The following is a 20,077-nucleotide window of genomic DNA, read 5'->3' as shown; positions in this document are numbered from 1 at the left end:
ACACACACACACACACACATTATATACACACCCACACATTATACACACACACACACACACACACACACACACGATATACACACACACACACATAACACACACACGATATACACACACACACACATTATATACACACGATATACACACACGATATACACACACACACACATTATATACACACAAATTATATGTACACACCAACATTATATACACACACAAAAACAGTCTTGTATAACTGATCTTGAGGGGACACAAAATTCAGTCCCATTCAAAATCAAATTTTCGTTAACCCCTAAACTAAACCTATCCTTAAAGCCTAGCTCCTAACCCTAACTCTAACCTTAACCCTAAACCCCCTAGAAATAACATTTGACCGTGTGGGGGGCTAACAAAATGTCCCCAGTTGGTCAAATGTTTGTTTGTTTACTATTCTAGTAGGGACTTCTGGTTCCCCACAAGTATAGTTAAACACGTCTACACACACACAGTACCAGTCAACAGTTTGGACACACATAATCATTCCAGGGTTTGTCTTTCTTTTTTACATTGTAGAATAATAGTGAAGACATCAAAACTATGAAATAACAGATATGGAATCATGTAGTAACCAAAAAAAAAGAGATAAACAAATCAAAATATACTATATTTGAGAATCTTCAAAGTAGCCTCCCTTTGCCTTGATGACAGCTTTGCACACTCTTGGAATTCTCTCAACCAGCTTCATGAGGTAGTTACCTGTAATGTATTTCAATTAAAAGGTGTGCCTTGTTCAAAGTTAATTTGTGGAATTTCTTTCCTTCTTAATACGTTTGAGACAATCAGTTGTGTTGTGACAAGGTAGGGGTGGTATACAGAAGACAACCCTATTTGGTAAAGACCAAGTCCATATTATGTCAAGAACAGCTCAAATAAGCAAAGAGAAACAACAGCACATTATTACTTTAAGACATGAAGGTCAGTCAATCGTGAAAATGTCAAGAATTTCAAGTGCAGTCACAAAAACCATCAAGCGCTATGATGAAACTGGCTCTCATGAGGACCGCCACAGGAAAGGAAAACCCAGAGTTACCTCTGCTGCAGAGGATAAGTTCATTAGAGTTACCTGACTCAGAAATTGCAGCCCAAATAAATGCTTCACAGAGTTCAAGTAACAGACACATCTCAACATCAACTGTTCAGAGGAGACTGTGTAAAATCAGGCCTTCATGGTCGAATTGCTGCAAAGAAACCACTACTAAAGGACACCAATAAGAAGAAGAGACTTGCTTGGGCCAAGAAACACGAGCAATGGACATTAGACCGGTGGAAATCTGTCCTTTAGGACGATGAGTCTAAATTTAAGATTTTTGGTTCCAACCGGCATGTCTTTGAGACGCAGAATAGGTGAACGGATGATCTCCGCATGTGCGGTTCCCACCGAAAAGCATGGAGGAGGTGTGATGGGGGTGCTTTGCTGGCGACACTGTTAGTGATTTATTTAGAATTCAAGGCACACTTAACCAGCATGGCTACCACAGCATTCTGCGCTTAGTGGGACAATCATTTGTTTTTCAACAGAACAATGACCCAACACACCTCCAGGCTGTGTAAGGGCTATTTGACCAAGAAGGAGAGTGATGGAGTGCTGCATCAGATGACCTGGTCTCCACAATCACTCGACCTCAACCCAATTGAGATGGCTTGGGATGAGTTGGACTGCAGAGTAAAGGACAAGCAGCCAACACATGGTCAGCATACGTGGGAACTCCTTCAAGACCGTTGAAAAAGCATTCCTCATGAAGCTGGTTGAGAGAATGCCAAGAGTGTGCAAAGCTGTCATCAAGGCAAATGGTGGCTACTTTGAAGAATCTCAAATATATTTAGTAAAATTTTTTGGTTCCTACATGATTCCATGTGTTATTTCAGAGCTTTGATGTCTTCACTATTATTCTACAATGTAGAAAACAGTCAATATTAAGAAAAACCCTTGAATGAGTTTGTGTCCAAACTTTTGACTGGTACTGTGTGTATATACAGTTGAAATCGGAAGTTTACATACACCTTAGCCAAATACATGTAAACTTAGTTTTTCACAATTCCTGACATTTAATCCCAGTAAAAATTCCCTGTCTTAGGTCAGTTAGGATCTCCACTTTATTTTAAGAATGTGAAATGTCAGAAAAATAGTAGAGAGAATGATTTATTTCAGCTTTAATTTCTTTCATCACATTCCCAGTGGGTCAGAAGTTTACACACACTCAATTAGTATTTGGTAGCATTGCCTTTAAATTGTTTAACTTGGGTCAAACATTTCGGGTAGCCTTCCACAAGTTTCCCACAATAAGTTGGGTGAATTTTGGACAATTCCTCCTAACAGAGCTGGTGTAACTGAGTCAGGTTTCTAAGCCTCCTTGCTCGCACATGCTTTTTCAGTTCTGCCCACATATTTTCTATAGGATTGAGGTCAGGGCTTTTTGATGGCCAATCCAATACCTTGACTTTGTCCTTAAGCCATTTTGCCACAACTTTTGAAGTATGCTTGGGGTCATTGTCCATTTAGAAGACCCATTTGCGACCAAGCTTCAACTTCCTGACTGATGTCTTGAGATGTTGCTTCAATATATACACATAATTTTCCTTCCTCATGATGTCATCTATTTTGTGAAGTGCACCAGGCCCTCCAGCAGCAAAGCACACCCACAACATGATGCTGCCACCACCATGCTTCATGGTTGGGATGGTGGTCTTCGGCTTGCAAGCCTCCCCCTTTTTCCTCCAAACATAAAAGGTAATTATGGCCTAACAGTACTATTTTTGTTTCATCAGACCAGAGGACATTTCTCCAAAAAGTACGATCTTTGTCCCCATATGCAGTTGCAAACCGTAGTCTGGCTTTTTTATGGCGGTTTTGGAGCAGTGGCTTCTTCCTTGCTGAGCGGCCTTTCAGGTTATGTCGCTATAGGACTCGTTTTACTGTGGATATAGATACATTTGTACCCGTTTCCTCCAGAATGCCAACAAGGCCTTTGCTGTTGTTCTGGGATTGATTTGCACTTTTCGCACCAATGTACGTTCATCTCTAGGAGACAGAACGCATCTCCTTCCTGAGCGGTATGATGGCTGCGTGGTCCCATGGTGTTTATACTTCCGTACTATTGTTTGTACAGATGAACGTGGTACCTTCAGGTGTTTGGAAATTGCTCCCAAGGATGAACCAGACTTGTGGAGGTCTACAATATTTTTTATGAGGTCTTGGCTGATTTCTTTTGATTTTCCCATGATGTCAAGCAGAGGCACTGAGTTTGAAGGTAGGCCTTGAAATACATCCACAGGTACACCTCCAATTGACTCAAATTATGTCAATTAGCCTATCAGAAGCTTCTAAAGCCATGACATCATTTTCTGGAATTTTCCAAGCTGTTTAAAGGCACAGTCAACTTAGTGTATGTAAACTTCTGACCCTCTGGAATTGTGATACAGTGAATTATAAGTGAAATAATCTGTCTGTAAACAATTGTTGGAAAAATTACTTGTGTCATGCACAAAGTAGATGTCCTAACCGACTTGCCAAAACTATAATTTGTTAACAATACATTTGTGGAGTGGTTGAAAAACAAGTTTTAATGACTCCAACCTAAGAGTATGTAAACTTCCGACTTCTACTGTAAATATATATCTCACACACACACAACGTGTGGAGACAGATCAGTAGGTAAAGTGAGTGTTACATTAAACAGCTGCGGTATCTCTGTGTAGTAGAAGGTGTTCTGTTCCTTGTTGTATTTCTGGAGCTGGGCGGCGTAGTCGTTCCTGCACTCCTCCGCTGTGTGTGTCTTCACATGGGCATGCTGCTTCACCTGGACACACACACACACACACACACACACACACACACACACACACACACACACACACACACACACACACACCTGTATTAACTGGTATATAGGTACGTATGCTGCTTCACCTGGACACACACCTGTATTAACTGGTATATAGGCATGTATGCTGCTTCACCTGGACACACACCTGTATTAACTGGTATATAGGCATGTATGCTGCTTCACCTGGACACACACCTGTATTCACTGGTATATAGGTACGCATGCTGCTTCACCTGGACACACCTGTATTAACTGGTATATAGGCATGTATGCTGCTTCACCTGGACACACACACCTGTATTAACTGGTATATAGGTATGTATGCTGCTTCACCTGGACACACACCTGTATTAATTGTTATATAGACACGTGGTATGAACGTTGAGGTAATCTGTGTGAGTACCTTCTCAACATCTGCTTTGATAGCGTTTGTGTCGTTCTCAATTTTCTCTGCTTGCTGCGTGGCTTTCTCTGCCTCTCCCCACTCCTTGGCAAAACGCCTCTTAGTCTGCACACACACACACACACACACACACAGTTAGAGAGTACATTGATATTATGAGACTTGGTTTGGTAAGGGTTATAGCAGGGATCATCAACTAGATTCAGCCACGGGCCGATTCTTCCTGAGCAGATGGATGGTCAGGGGGCCGGAACATATTTACAAATCATTTGTAGACTGCATATTGACCGCAAGAAGCCCAAACATATAATTAAACTAAAACAATAATTTCAAACCTTGATTACATTTATATACGATCATGTCTCTATTAGGTGTGAGAATACTTGGGAACAGATTTCCAAAAATGTAAATCACTTGGAGCTGACTTCCTGGTGTTGTCCAACAATGAACATTCAACCAATTTATTTGTTTTGCTCAGAAAACTTGTGGGGGGAATCAAAACCACCCGCGGGCCGACGGTTGGGGACCCGTGGGTTATAGGGATCATAACATGTACAGTGGGGGGGAAAGGTATTTGATCCCCTGCTGATTTTGTACATTTGCCCACTGACAAAGAAATGATCAGTCTATAATTTTAATGGTAGGTTTTTTTGAACAGTGAGAGACAGAATAACAACAAAAACATCTAGAAAAACGCATGTCAAAAATGTTATAAAATGATTTGCAATTTAATGAGGGAAATAAGCATTTGACCCCTCTGCAAAACATGACTTAGTACTTGGTGGCAAAACCCTTGTTGGCAATCACAGAGGTCAGACGTTTCTTGTAGTTGGCCACCAGGTTTGCACACATCTCAGGAGGGACTTTGTCCCACTCCTCTTTGAAGATCTTCTCCAAGTCATTAAGGCTTCGAGGCTGACGTTTGGCAACTCGAACCTTCAGCTCCCTCCACAGATTTTCTATGGGATTAAGGTCTGGAGACTGGCTAGGCCACTCCAGGACCTTAATGTGCTTCTTCTTGAGCCACTCCTTTGTTGCCTTGGCCGGGTGTTTTGGGTCATTGTCATGCTGGAATACCCATCCACGACCCATTTTCAAAGCCCTGGCTGAGGGAAGGAGGTTCTCACCCAAGATTTGACGGTACATGGCCCCGTCCATCGTCCCTTTGATGCGGTGAAGTTGTCCTGTCCCCTTAGCAGAAAAACACCCCCAAAGCATAATGTTTCCACCTCCATGTTTGACGGTGGGGATGGTGTTCTTGGGGTCATAGGCAGCATTCTTCCTCCTCCAAAAACGGCGAGTTGAGTTGATGCCAAAGAGCTCCATTTTGGTCTCATCTGACCACAACACTTTCACCAGTTGTCCTCTGAACCATTCAGATGGTCATTGGCAAACTTCAGACGGGCATGTATATGTGCTTTCTTGAGCAGGGGGACCTTGCGGGCGCTGCAGGATTTCAGTCCTTCACGGCGTAGTGTGTTACCAATTGTTTTCTTGGTGACAATGGTCCCAGCTGCCTTGAGATCATTGACAAGATCCTCCCATGTAGTTCTGGGCTGATTCCTCACCGTTCTCATGATCATTGCAACTCCACGAGGTGAGATCTTGCATGGAGCCCCAGGCCGAGGGAGATTGACAGTTCTTTTGTGTTTCTTCCATTTGCGAATAATCGCACCAACTGTTGTCACCTTCTCACCAAGCTGCTTGGCGATGGTCTTGTAGCCCATTCCAGCCTTGTGTAGGTCTACAATCTTGTCCCTGACATCCTTGGAGAGTTCTTTGGTCTTGGCCATGGTGGAGAGTTTGGAATCTGATTGATTGACTGCTTCTGTGGACAGGTGTCTTTTATACAGGTAACAAGCTGAGATTAGGAGCACTCCCTTTAAGAGTGTGCTCCTAATCTCAGCTCGTTACCTGTATAAAAGACACCTGGGAGCCAGAAATCTTTCTGATTGAGAAGGGGTCAAATACTTACTTCCCTCATTAAAATGCAAATCAATTCATAACAGGTTGAACATGCGGTTTTCTGGATTTTTTTGTTGTTATTCTGTCTCTCACTGTTCAAATAAACCTACCTTTAAAATTATAGACTGATCATTTCTTTGTAAGTGGGCAAACGTACAAAATCAGCAGGGGATCAAATACTTTTTCCCCCTCACTGTATTCACTCTCAATCACACAGAAACTCACATTCTCTAGCTGTTTGAAACTGATCTCCAAGTTCTGTTGAGCTTTTTTGGCATCGGCCAGGTACTGGGGGGAGGGAGAGAGATTAGTTAGAGGACAACGTCAAAGTGAGTTCAACATGTCGGTGATGTTATCTCCCTCTCACTGTTTTGCGTTCTTGTTTGAGGTCCTGGAGGTATTTAGTGAGTTCTACACAGATTCCAGTCATCATGTTCTCGGCTATCAGCTCTCTCTGGCCCGCATAATCATTCAGCTCATTCAGAATGTCCTGGAACGACTGGTGATTGGTGAACCTGCGGGTGGAGGGGCAACAAGACAGAATGTGATTGGTTCACTTCCAGGAAGCAGGGGTAAAGGGTTGTATGTTATTGGTTCACTTCCAGGAAGCAGGGGTAAAGAGTTGCATGTGATTGGTGGGACAAAGAAATATGTCTGTCTAATAAAGACAAACACAAATGACAAAGGATAAGCATAGCATTCATCTGATAATCACTAACTGATTAGAGAGAGGACACACAGACACCGACAGACACCGACAGACACCGACAGACACAGACAGACACAGACAGACACAGACAGACACAGACAGACACAGACAGACACAGACAGACACAGACAGACACAGACAGACAAAGCTCACCCGCACTCCTGCTCCTCCTTGCTGCCTCGTTTAAGGTATTTCTTGGAGAGGTTTCTGAGAGGAAGAGAGAATGTCAGGGTTACATTCTAAATACTAATTAAAATACACTGACATACTGCACAGACACACACACACTGACACACACACACACACACACACACACACACACACACACACACACGTACACTGACAGACACACACACTGCACACTGACAGACACAGACAGACAGACACACACACTGACAGACACAGACACACACACTGACAGACACAGACACTGACAGACACAGACACTGACAGACACACACACTGACAGACACACACACTGACAGACACACACACTGACAGACACACACACTGACAGACACACACACTGACAGACACACACACTGACAGACACACACTGCACACTGACAGACACATTTCACACTGACAGACACACACACACACACAGACAAGCTGCACACACAGACACACACACACACACAGACACACACACACACAGACACACACACACACACAGACACACACTGCACACTGACAGACACATTTCACACAGACAGACAGACAGACAGACACACACAAGCTGCACACACAGACACACACACACAGACAGACACACTGCACACACACACACACAGACACACTGCACACACAGACACACACACACAGACAGTCACTTACAGAAACATAAAGAAACAGTCAAAACAGACACACTGCACACAGACAGACACACTGCACACAGACAGACACACTGCACACTGACAGACACACTGCACACAGACAGACACACTGCACACAGACAGACACACTGCACACTGACAGACACACTGCACACTGACAGACACACTGCACACTGACAGACACACTGCACACAGACAGACACACTGCACACAGACAGACACACTGCACACAGACAGACACACTGCACACAGACAGACACACTGCACACAGACAGACACACTGCACACACACAGACACACTGCCAGACACACTGCACACAGACACACTGCCAGACACACTGCACACAGACAGACACACTGCACACAGACAGACACACTGCACACTGACAGACACACTGCACACTGACAGACACACTGCACACAGACAGACACACTGCACACAGACAGACACACTGCACACAGACAGACACACTGCACACAGACAGACACACTGCACACAGACAGACACACTGCACACAGACAGACACACTGCACACAGACAGACACACTGCACACAGACAGACACACTGCACACAGACAGACACACTGCACACAGACAGACACACTGCACACAGACAGACACACTGCACACAGACAGACACACTGCACACTGACAGACACACTGCACACAGACAGACACACTGCACACTGACAGACACACTGCACACTGACAGACACACTGCACACTGACAGACACACTGCACACAGACAGACACACTGCACACAGACAGACACACTGCACACTGACAGACACACTGCACACTGACAGACACACTGCACACTGACAGACACACTGCACACTGACAGACACACTGCACACTGACAGACACACTGCACACTGACAGACACACTGCACACTGACAGACACACTGCACACTGACAAACACACTGCACACTGACAAACACACTGCACACAGACAGACACACTGCACACTGAGACACACTGCACACTGAGACACACTGCACACTGAGACACACTGCACACTGAGACACACTGCACACTGAGACACACTGCACACTGAGACACACTGCACACTGAGACACACTGCACACTGAGACACACTGCACACTGAGACACACTGCACACTGAGACACACTGCACACAGACAGACAGACACAGTGCACACAGACAGACAGACACACTGCACACAGACAGACACACTGCACACAGACAGACAGACACACTGCACACAGACAGACAGACACACTGCACACTGACAGACAGACACACTGCACACTGACAGACAGACACACTGCACACTGACAGACACACTGCACACTGACAGACACACTGCACACAGACAGACAAACTGCACACAGACAGACACACTGCACACAGACAGACAGAAACTGCACACAGACAGACAAACTGCACACAGACAGACACACTGCACACAGACAGACAGAAACTGCACACACACAGACAGAAACTGCACACAGACAGACAGAAACTGCACCCACAGAAACTGCACCCACAGAAACTGCACCCACAGAAACTGCACCCACACAGACAGAAACTGCACCCACACAGACAGAAACTGCACACACACAGACAGAAACTGCACACACACAGACAGAAACTGCACACACACAGACAGAAACTGCACACAGACAGACAGAAACTGCACACAGACAGACACCTGAGTTGCTTGGCGTAGTTCTGTTCAATCTCGGTCCGTTCTTTGACAAACTTGACGTATCGGTCCACCAGATCCAGTCCTGACTGGGTGTGTTTATCAATACCATCATACTGGTCCTACAGACAGGAGAGACAGAACAGGGTTAGATACAACACACTCCTCTATACAGTACAGCTGTAATATAACCACTAGTATATAACACACTCCTCTATACAGTACAGCTGTAATATAACCACTAGTATATAACACACTCCTCTATACAGTACAGCTGTAATATAACCACTAGTATACAACACACTCCTCTATACAGTACAGCTGTAATATAACCACTAGTATACAACACACTCCTCTATACAGTACAGCTGTAATATAACCACTAGTATATAACACACTCCTCTATACAGTACAGCTGTAATATAACCACTAGTATATAACACACTCCTCTATACAGTACAGCTGTAATATAACCACTAGTATATAACACACTCCTCTATACAGTACAGCTGTAATATAACCACTAGTATACAACACACTCCTCTATACAGTACAGCTGTAATATAACCACTAGTATATAACACACTCCTCTATACAGTACAGCTGTAATATAACCACTAGTATACAACACACTCCTCTATACAGTACAGCTGTAATATAACCACTAGTATATAACACACTCCTCTATACAGTACAGCTGTAATATAACCACTAGTATACAACACACTCCTCTATACAGTACAGCTGTAATATAACCACTAGTATACAACACACTCCTCTATACAGTACAGCTGTAATATAACCACTAGTATACAACACACTCCTCTATACAGTACAGCTGTAATATAACCACTAGTATACAACACACTCCTCTATACAGTACAGCTGTAATATAACCACTAGTATACAACACACTCCTCTATACAGTACAGCTGTAATATAACCACTAGTATATAACACACTCCTCTATACAGTACAGCTGTAATATAACCACTAGTATATAACACACTCCTCTATACAGTACAGCTGTAATATAACCACTAGTATATAACACACTCCTCTATACAGTACAGCTGTAATATAACCACTAGTATATAACACACTCCTCTATACAGTACAGCTGTAATATAACCACTAGTATATAACACACTCCTCTATACAGTACAGCTGTAATATAACCACCAGTATATAACACACTCCTCTATACAGTACAGCTGTAATATAACCACTAGTATATAACACACTCCTCTATACAGTACAGCTGTAATATAACCACTAGTATATAACACACTCCTCTATACAGTACAGCTGTAATATAACCACTAGTATATAACACACTCCTCTATACAGTACAGCTGTAATATAACCACTAGTATATAACACACTCCTCTATACAGTACAGCTGTAATATAACCACTAGTATATAACACACTCCTCTATACAGTACAGCTGTAATATAACCACTAGTATATAACACACTCCTCTATACAGTACAGCTGTAATATAACCACTAGTATATAACACACTCCTCTATACAGTACAGCTGTAATATAACCACTAGTATATAACACACTCCTCTATACAGTACAGCTGTAATATAACCACTAGTATATAACACACTCCTCTATACAGTACAGCTGTAATATAACCACTAGTATATAACACACTCCTCTATACAGTACAGCTGTAATATAACCACTAGTATATAACACACTCCTCTATACAGTACAGCAGTAATATAACCACTAGTATATAACACACTCCTCTATACAGTACAGCTGTAATATAACCACCAGTATATAACACACTCCTCTATACAGTACAGCTGTAATATAACCACTAGTATATAACACACTCCTCTATACAGTACAGCTGTAATATAACCACTAGTATATAACACACTCCTCTATACAGTACAGCTGTAATATAACCACTAGTATATAACACACTCCTCTATACAGTACAGCTGTAATATAACCACTAGTATATAACACACTCCTCTATACAGTACAGCTGTAATATAACCACTAGTATATAACACACTCCTCTATACAGTACAGCTGTAATATAACCACTAGTATATAACACACTCCTCTATACAGTACAGCTGTAATATAACCACTAGTATATAACACACTCCTCTATACAGTACAGCTGTAATATAACCACTAGTATATAACACACTCCTCTATACAGTACAGCTGTAATATAACCACTAGTATATAACACACTCCTCTATACAGTACAGCTGTAATATAACCACTAGTATATAACACACTCCTCTATACAGTACAGCTGTAATATAACCACTAGTATATAACACACTCCTCTATACAGTACAGCTGTAATATAACCACTAGTATATAACACACTCCTCTATACAGTACAGCTGTAATATAACCACTAGTATATAACACACTCCTCTATACAGTACAGCTGTAATATAACCACTAGTATATAACACACTCCTCTATACAGTACAGCTGTAATATAACCACTAGTATATAACACACTCCTCTATACAGTACAGCTGTAATATAACCACTAGTATATAACACACTCCTCTATACAGTACAGCTGTAATATAACCACTAGTATATAACACACTCCTCTATACAGTACAGCTGTAATATAACCACTAGTATATAACACACTCCTCTATACAGTACAGCTGTAATATAACCACTAGTATATAACACACTCCTCTATACAGTACAGCTGTAATATAACCACTAGTATATAACACACTCCTCTATACAGTACAGCTGTAATATAACCACTAGTATATAACACACTCCTCTATACAGTACAGCTGTAATATAACCACTAGTATATAACACACTCCTCTATACAGTACAGCTGTAATATAACCACTAGTATATAACACACTCCTCTATACAGTACAGCTGTAATATAACCACTAGTATATAACACACTCCTCTATACAGTACAGCTGTAATATAACCACTAGTATATAACACACTCCTCTATACAGTACAGCTGTAATATAACCACTAGTATATAACACACTCCTCTATACAGTACAGCTGTAATATAACCACTAGTATATAACACACTCCTCTATACAGTACAGCTGTAATATAACCACTAGTATATAACACACTCCTCTATACAGTACAGCTGTAATATAACCACTAGTATATAACACACTCCTCTATACAGTACAGCTGTAATATAACCACTAGTATATAACACACTCCTCTATACAGTACAGCTGTAATATAACCACTAGTATATAACACACTCCTCTATACAGTACAGCTGTAATATAACCACTAGTATATAACACACTCCTCTATACAGTACAGCTGTAATATAACCACTAGTATATAACACACTCCTCTATACAGTACAGCTGTAATATAACCACTAGTATATAACACACTCCTCTATACAGTACAGCTGTAATATAACCACTAGTATATAACACACTCCTCTATACAGTACAGCTGTAATATAACCACTAGTATATAACACACTCCTCTATACAGTACAGCTGTAATATAACCACTAGTATATAACACACTCCTCTATACAGTACAGCTGTAATATAACCACTAGTATATAACACACTCCTCTATACAGTACAGCTGTAATATAACCACTAGTATATAACACACTCCTCTATACAGTACAGCTGTAATATAACCACTAGTATATAACACACTCCTCTATACAGTACAGCTGTAATATAACCACTAGTATATAACACACTCCTCTATACAGTACAGCTGTAATATAACCACTAGTATATAACACACTCCTCTATACAGTACAGCTGTAATATAACCACTAGTATATAACACACTCCTCTATACAGTACAGCTGTAATATAACCACTAGTATATAACACACTCCTCTATACAGTACAGCTGTAATATAACCACTAGTATATAACACACTCCTCTATACAGTACAGCTGTAATATAACCACTAGTATATAACACACTCCTCTATACAGTACAGCTGTAATATAACCACTAGTATATAACACACTCCTCTATACAGTACAGCTGTAATATAACCACTAGTATATAACACACTCCTCTATACAGTACAGCTGTAATATAACCACTAGTATATAACACACTCCTCTATACAGTACAGCTGTAATATAACCACTAGTATATAACACACTCCTCTATACAGTACAGCTGTAATATAACCACTAGTATATAACACACTCCTCTATACAGTACAGCTGTAATATAACCACTAGTATATAACACACTCCTCTATACAGTACAGCTGTAATATAACCACTAGTATATAACACACTCCTCTATACAGTACAGCTGTAATATAACCACTAGTATATAACACACTCCTCTATACAGTACAGCTGTAATATAACCACTAGTATATAACACACTCCTCTATACAGTACAGCTGTAATATAACCACTAGTATATAACACACTCCTCTATACAGTACAGCTGTAATATAACCACTAGTATATAACACACTCCTCTATACAGTACAGCTGTAATATAACCACTAGTATATAACACACTCCTCTATACAGTACAGCTGTAATATAACCACTAGTATATAACACACTCCTCTATACAGTACAGCTGTAATATAACCACTAGTATATAACACACTCCTCTATACAGTACAGCTGTAATATAACCACTAGTATATAACACACTCCTCTATACAGTACAGCTGTAACAGGAGAACTACTAGTTACAGGACTGGAACAACACACTCCTCCTCTTACATCACTGCACCAGCCAGTTGTACAGGTATATCCTCTCCACTATGTATCCTACACTGGTCTCTGTCTGAGAGACAATCTACTATCTACAGGTATATCCTCTCCACTATGTATCCTACACTGGTCTCTGTCTGAGAGACAATCTACTATCTACTATCTACTGGCTGGGATGAGGCCACTCTCACTCTCACATTCTGACTCACTATGTAGGTATGTAGGGATCTCTGTGTGTGAAGTCCATGGTGACTGAGACACAGATAGAATCTCCTGATAGACTCTCCTCAGAGACACAGAGGCTGCATCCCCTACTACTAACCAGGGCCACTAGGGTTCTGGTCTAAAGTAGTGCACTATGTAGGGAATATGGTGCCATTTGGGATGTAGACATATACTAAACAGAGCTAATGAACTGAATAGAAGTGATTATACAGAACACATTTACTACAGTCATGTCCTCAATACTGCATCTGAACCAGGACAGAGAGAGAGAGAGAGAGAGAGAGACAGAGAGACAGAGAGACAGAGAGACAGAGAGACAGAGAGACAGAGAGAGAGACAGAGAGAATAACATTTCAGAGCCACTTATTGGGTCAATGAAATGGAAGGTCAATCAAAGCACTGCTGATATACAGCTAGTGTAACCTCTGTATGTAGACTACTGCTGATATACAGCTAGTGTAACCTCTGTATGTAGACTACTGCTGATATACAGCTAGTGTAACCTCTGTATGTAGACTACTGCTGATATACAGCTAGTGTAACCTCTGTATGTAGACTACTGCTGATATACAGCTAGTGTAACCTCTGTATGTAGACTACTGCTGATATACAGCTAGTGTAACCTCTGTATGTAGACTACTGCTGATATACAGCTAGTGTAACCTCTGTATGTAGACTACTGCTGATATACAGCTAGTGTAACCTCTGTATGTAGACTACTGCTGATATACAGCTAGTGTAACCTCTGTATGTAGACTACTGCTGATATACAGCTAGTGTAACCTCTGTATGTAGACTACTGCTGATATACAGCTAGTGTAACCTCTGTATGTAGACTACTGCTGATATACACCTAGTGTAACCTCTGTATGTAGACTACTGCTGATATACACCTAGTGTAACCTCTGTATGTAGACTACTGCTGATATACAGCAAGTGTAACCTCTGTATGTAGACTACTGCTGCCTCTGCTCTGATAAGAGGTCCAGACCTTAGTGGCACCTGTCTTTCTCTACACTAACATTAAGGTCCCTGGTTCAACCCCCAGTCTGACTGCTTGTCCCCAATAAGACGCTACCGCAGGATAATCCCCCTGGTCATTGAGGCATGTGTTGAAACTTGGAACCCTGCCCCTGTTCTGTTGTGTTCCGTTCTAGCTAAGGTTTGGGTTACGTCCTAAATCGCACCCTTTTCCCTACACAGTGCACTACCTTGGCTCTGGTCAAAAGTAGCGCACTAGCATATAGGGAATATAGTGCCAAATTTGGAACGCAGACCTGGTCAGGTTCCAGCTGCAGGGGATTCAGAACAACGGCCCAGCCCGTTGGAGTGATTTAAACATGCGACCTTCTTTCCTTTCCTCTCTCCTTCTCTCTAATCAGTGATCTAACACAACTAGACAGGGTTAGATTCCATAGCTTCCATGCCATAGATTCCACCCACCAGAGCCATGATGTAAACTGAGGGAGGACATTATACAGAACACATTTACTACAGTCATGTCCTCAATACTGCATCTGAACCAGGACAGAGAGAGAGAGAGAGGTAGGAAGAAGAGAGAGAGAGGTAGGGAGAGGTAGGGAGAGGAGAGAGAGAGGTCAGGAGAGAGAGAGACGTAGGGAGAGGAGAGAGAGAGGTAGGGAGAGAGAGAGAGAGAGGAGAGAGAGAGAGAGGTCAGGGAGAGGTGTGGAGAGGAGAGAGAGAGCGGTATGGAGAGGAGAGAGAGAGAGGTCAGGAGAGAGAGAGAGAGAGAGGTAGGGAGAGGAGAGAGAGAGGTAGGTAGGGAGAGGAGAGAGAGAGAGGTAGGGAGAGGAGAGAGAGAGAGGTAGGGAGAGGAGAGAGAGAGAGGTAGGGAGAGGAGAGAGAGAGAGAGAGAGAGAGAGAGAGAGAGAGAGAGGGAGAGGAGAGAGAGAGAGAGAGAGAGAGAGAGAGAGAGAGAGAGAGAGGGAGAGAGAGAGAGAGAGGGGAGAGAGAGAGAGAGAGAGAGAGAGAGAGAGAGAGAGAGAGAGAGGGAGAGAGAGAGAGAGAGAGAGGTGGAGAGAGAGAGAGAGAGAGAGAGAGGTGTGTGAGAGAGAGAGGTGAGAGAGAGAGAGAGAGAGGGGGGAGAGGAGAGAGAGCGAGAGGGAGAGGAGAGAAAAGAGGGGGAGAGGAGGAAGAGAGGAGGAAGAAAGAGGGGGAGAGGAGAGAGAGAGAGAGAGAGGAGGGGAGAGGAAAAAGGAGCCGAGAGAGGAGCCGAGAGAGATGGGGGAGAGGAGAGAGAGATGGGGGAGAGGAGAGAGAGATGGGGGAGAGGAGAGAGAGAACATGATGACATCATCATACCACTGAGTCTACCTTTAAAAAATCAGCCAGGAGAGTCCCTGTCCATTTAAAGGGTTAAAGGGGGTACTTCGGGATTTTGGCAATAAGGCCCTTTCTCTACCTCCCCAGAGTCCGATGTCCTCATGGATATCATGTTTGTGTCACCGCATGCAGTTTGAAGGAAGTTGTTAAGTAATGCAATTACTAACTAGGATAAGAGCAATGACTGGAGGACTATGGGTGTTAGCATTGGCTCGCTAAACTACCTCCAACTTCCCTCACACTTGACACATAACAATGGTATCCATGAGTTCATCTGACTCTGGGGAGGTAGAGAAAGGGCCTCATTGCCAAAATCCTGAAGTACCCCCTTTAAGAGAGAACAACAACTAGGGCTGATGGGAGAATTTATGTCCAGAGTCCCAAATGGCCTCCTATTCCTGACATACTAGACCAGAGCCCAAATGGCCTCCTATTCCCTACATACCAGAGCCCAAATGGCCTCGTATTCCCTACATACTAGATCAGAGCCCCATGGGCACAAATGGCCTCCTATTCCCCATGGGCCCAAATGGCCTCGTATTCCCTACATACTAGACCAGGGCCCAAATGGCCTCCTATTCCCTACATACTAGACCAGAGCACCATGGGCCCAAATGGCCTCCTATACCCTACATACTAGATCAGGCCCCAAATGGCCTCCTATTCCCTACATACCGGAGCCCAAATGGCCTCATATTCCCTACATACTAGATCAGAGCCCCATGGGCACAAATGGCCTCCTATTCCCCATGGGCCCAAATGGCCTCCTATTCCCTACATACTAGATCAGGGCCCAAATGGCCTCCTATTCCCTACATACTAGACCTGGGACCAAATGGCTTATTCCCTACATACTAGACCAGAGCACCATGGGCCCAAATGGCCTCCTATTCTCTACATACTAGACCAGAGCCCAAATGGCCTCCTATTCCCTACATACTAGACCAGAGCCCAAATGGCCTCCTATTCCCTACATACTAGACCAGGGCCCAAATGGCCTCCTATTCCCTACATACTAGACCAGGGCCCAAATGGCCTCCTATTCCCTACATACTAGACCTGGGCCCACATGGTCTCCTATTCCCTACATGCTAGACCTTGGCCCAAATGGCCTCCTATTCCCTACATACTAGACCTGGGCCCACATGGTCTCCTATTCCCTACATGCTAGACCTGGGCCCAAATGGCCTCCTATTCCCTACATACTAGACCTGGGCCCACATGGCCTCCTATTCCCTACATGCTAGACCTTGGCCCAAATGGCCTATTCCCTACATACTAAACCAGAGCACCATGGGCCCAAATGGCCTCCTATTCCCTACATACTAAACCAGGGCCCGAATGGCCTCCTATTCCCTACATACTAGACCAGGGCCCCATGGACCCTGGGCACATTCACAAAGCATCTCAGAGTAGCACTGCTGATCAGTGACCAGGATCCACCTCTTATTATTCAGGGTCTAAATAAAAAGGCCAAACTGATCCTAGATCAGCACTCCTACTCTGAGACGCTTCGTGAACATGGGCCCTGGTCAAAAGTAGTGCACTATATAGGGAATGGGGTGCCACGTAGGACATAGACTGTCTGCATAGAGTGCATGACCTGACTGAAACCCTACTACAAGCCTGACTGGCCTGTGGCTATGAACTGTAGAAGTCCTTTTGATTCAGATCTAGGATCAGCGTACACTACCATCACTACCCGAGTTGGATCATCTCAAAACTGACCTTAGACCAGTGTCTAACTCCATTCTAGTACTCCCCTGGTGAGATCAGACTAAACCAGGGCCAGATTAACCCCTGACAATATGGTTCACTTGGTTCAATAACAGTTGACACCTCGTCACCGCACGCACAAAACACGAGTAATTCAATAGTATCTCTACAAACCAACTGAATATTATCATAACATCAATGTCTTGCTTATACGTTGAATATGATCATATGGGTTGTAACTAGTTTATATGCGAATGCTGGACCAAAAAAATCTATCCTTTACAGAAGCCTAGCTAGCTAAGTCACCTTTATGATGTCAAGGTACGCAACATTGCGAAATAACAGCCGCCCACAAACTGCAAACTACTTTAGTCTACTTGCCTAGAGTTGTCATCAACTTTGTTAGAGTTAACAGTTGAAAACAATGTCAAAGGCATGTATTATTTTTGAGACAGCAAAAAAACAATCACATTCTCCGGGGAATTTGCTGTTATTGTGTAGTTAAGGATACTGTAGCTAGCTAGCTAGCTACTGTAACTAGTGCATATGTCCTTACCCAAAGATCCGTCCCCCAATCCATGTTTTCAAAGTTCCCACCGACAGAAAAAGGAGGCTTTCTATCAATCTGTATTTCCCAAACTCCTGGAGGATCCACAGACTTTAGTCTGGAGAGGGGAGACGTCGGAGGAAATGTCGGGAAGTTGACGCCTCAATCATCCGTTCCTTCAAGGGAAAGAAAATGTGTTTTCGCCCGGTCGTCTTGAAACTAGTTTTGGTCGCAAGACAAGAGAGGGTGGGAGGGAGGGTTGGTCACCAGTCTTTCCACATTTCATGTCGCGAATGTTTGCTTGGTCTTAAAGGAGCCGAGGTTCATTCCTTCAACTGTCAAGGTTTATACCAAAATGGGAAACACATTCATACCTTTTAATGTTACATCTTAAATGTTGCTTATTTACCTTTGTGTACCGCACTTTTTGTACGTTTAACGTTTGCCCGCCTAACCAATCTAGGAAATCTGAGTGAGTAGTGGGCTGTAAAATTAATTATTTTCATGTTTGCTACATACATTAATTAATTACTACAACCATTACAATAATAAGCAACTAATCTACCATTACTGCTAGAATCAATACCACGACGACGAGCCTATTATTACGATAATAACGATATGAGAATATCAAGAGGACTAAACCAAGTGCGCGTTGGCCACACTTTCAGAAAGCCCAGAGAACTTGGTCGTTACCAGCTACCAGTCATAAACCCCGACTATTTCTACAATTCCTCTTCCTTAAATGTGATTTTAAAACTAACCTTAACCACACTACTGACCTTATACAAATAGTTGTTTTCATGAATTTTTAATGATGTAGCCAATTTTGACTTTGTGGCTGTGTTAAATAGTGGGAACCGAGGCGGTCAACATCAGTCGGTATGCTGCGGCCCCGCCTCTCTCCCGTTTTACCTGTTTTCCAGACAGGTTCTAAAGCACACCGGTTTACGGCTCAAGTCTGACAGGAAGTGGTTGTTTCTGGTATTACATGCCCCAGTTTATCGCTGCAACTGACGCCCACACATATCCCTTAATAGTTCATAACAATTATCTTTA

The 20,077-nt window shown here is 42.9% G+C and overlaps 1 protein-coding gene across 2 annotated transcripts in view; it reads right to left on the bottom strand.

Annotated features, from left to right (window-relative positions):
- LOC106564139 (cdc42-interacting protein 4 homolog) overlaps nucleotides 1-19,289 on the bottom strand; it is a 29,899-nt gene extending 10,610 nt beyond the window's left edge. For both annotated transcript variants that reach the window (XM_045710347.1, XM_045710358.1), the window contains exons 1-7: nucleotides 19,028-19,289; nucleotides 9,456-9,571; nucleotides 7,094-7,147; nucleotides 6,599-6,746; nucleotides 6,457-6,519; nucleotides 4,267-4,371; nucleotides 3,708-3,836 (exon numbers count right to left, since the gene is read on the bottom strand). In XM_045710347.1, coding sequence (XP_045566303.1) covers nucleotides 3,708-3,836; nucleotides 4,267-4,371; nucleotides 6,457-6,519; nucleotides 6,599-6,746; nucleotides 7,094-7,147; nucleotides 9,456-9,571; nucleotides 19,028-19,051 — 639 coding nt within the window. In that variant the 5' untranslated portion in view covers nucleotides 19,052-19,289. The remainder of the gene's footprint in view (nucleotides 1-3,707; nucleotides 3,837-4,266; nucleotides 4,372-6,456; nucleotides 6,520-6,598; nucleotides 6,747-7,093; nucleotides 7,148-9,455; nucleotides 9,572-19,027) is intronic.
- Nucleotides 19,290-20,077: the final 788 nt, after the last annotated feature.

Source organism: Salmo salar, chromosome ssa02, assembly GCF_905237065.1.
Source record: "Salmo salar chromosome ssa02, Ssal_v3.1, whole genome shotgun sequence".
Classification (NCBI taxonomy): domain Eukaryota; kingdom Metazoa; phylum Chordata; class Actinopteri; order Salmoniformes; family Salmonidae; genus Salmo; species Salmo salar.
The sequence above is the reverse complement of the archived record's forward strand: the minus strand, read 5'-3'. Positions and strand labels throughout refer to the sequence as shown.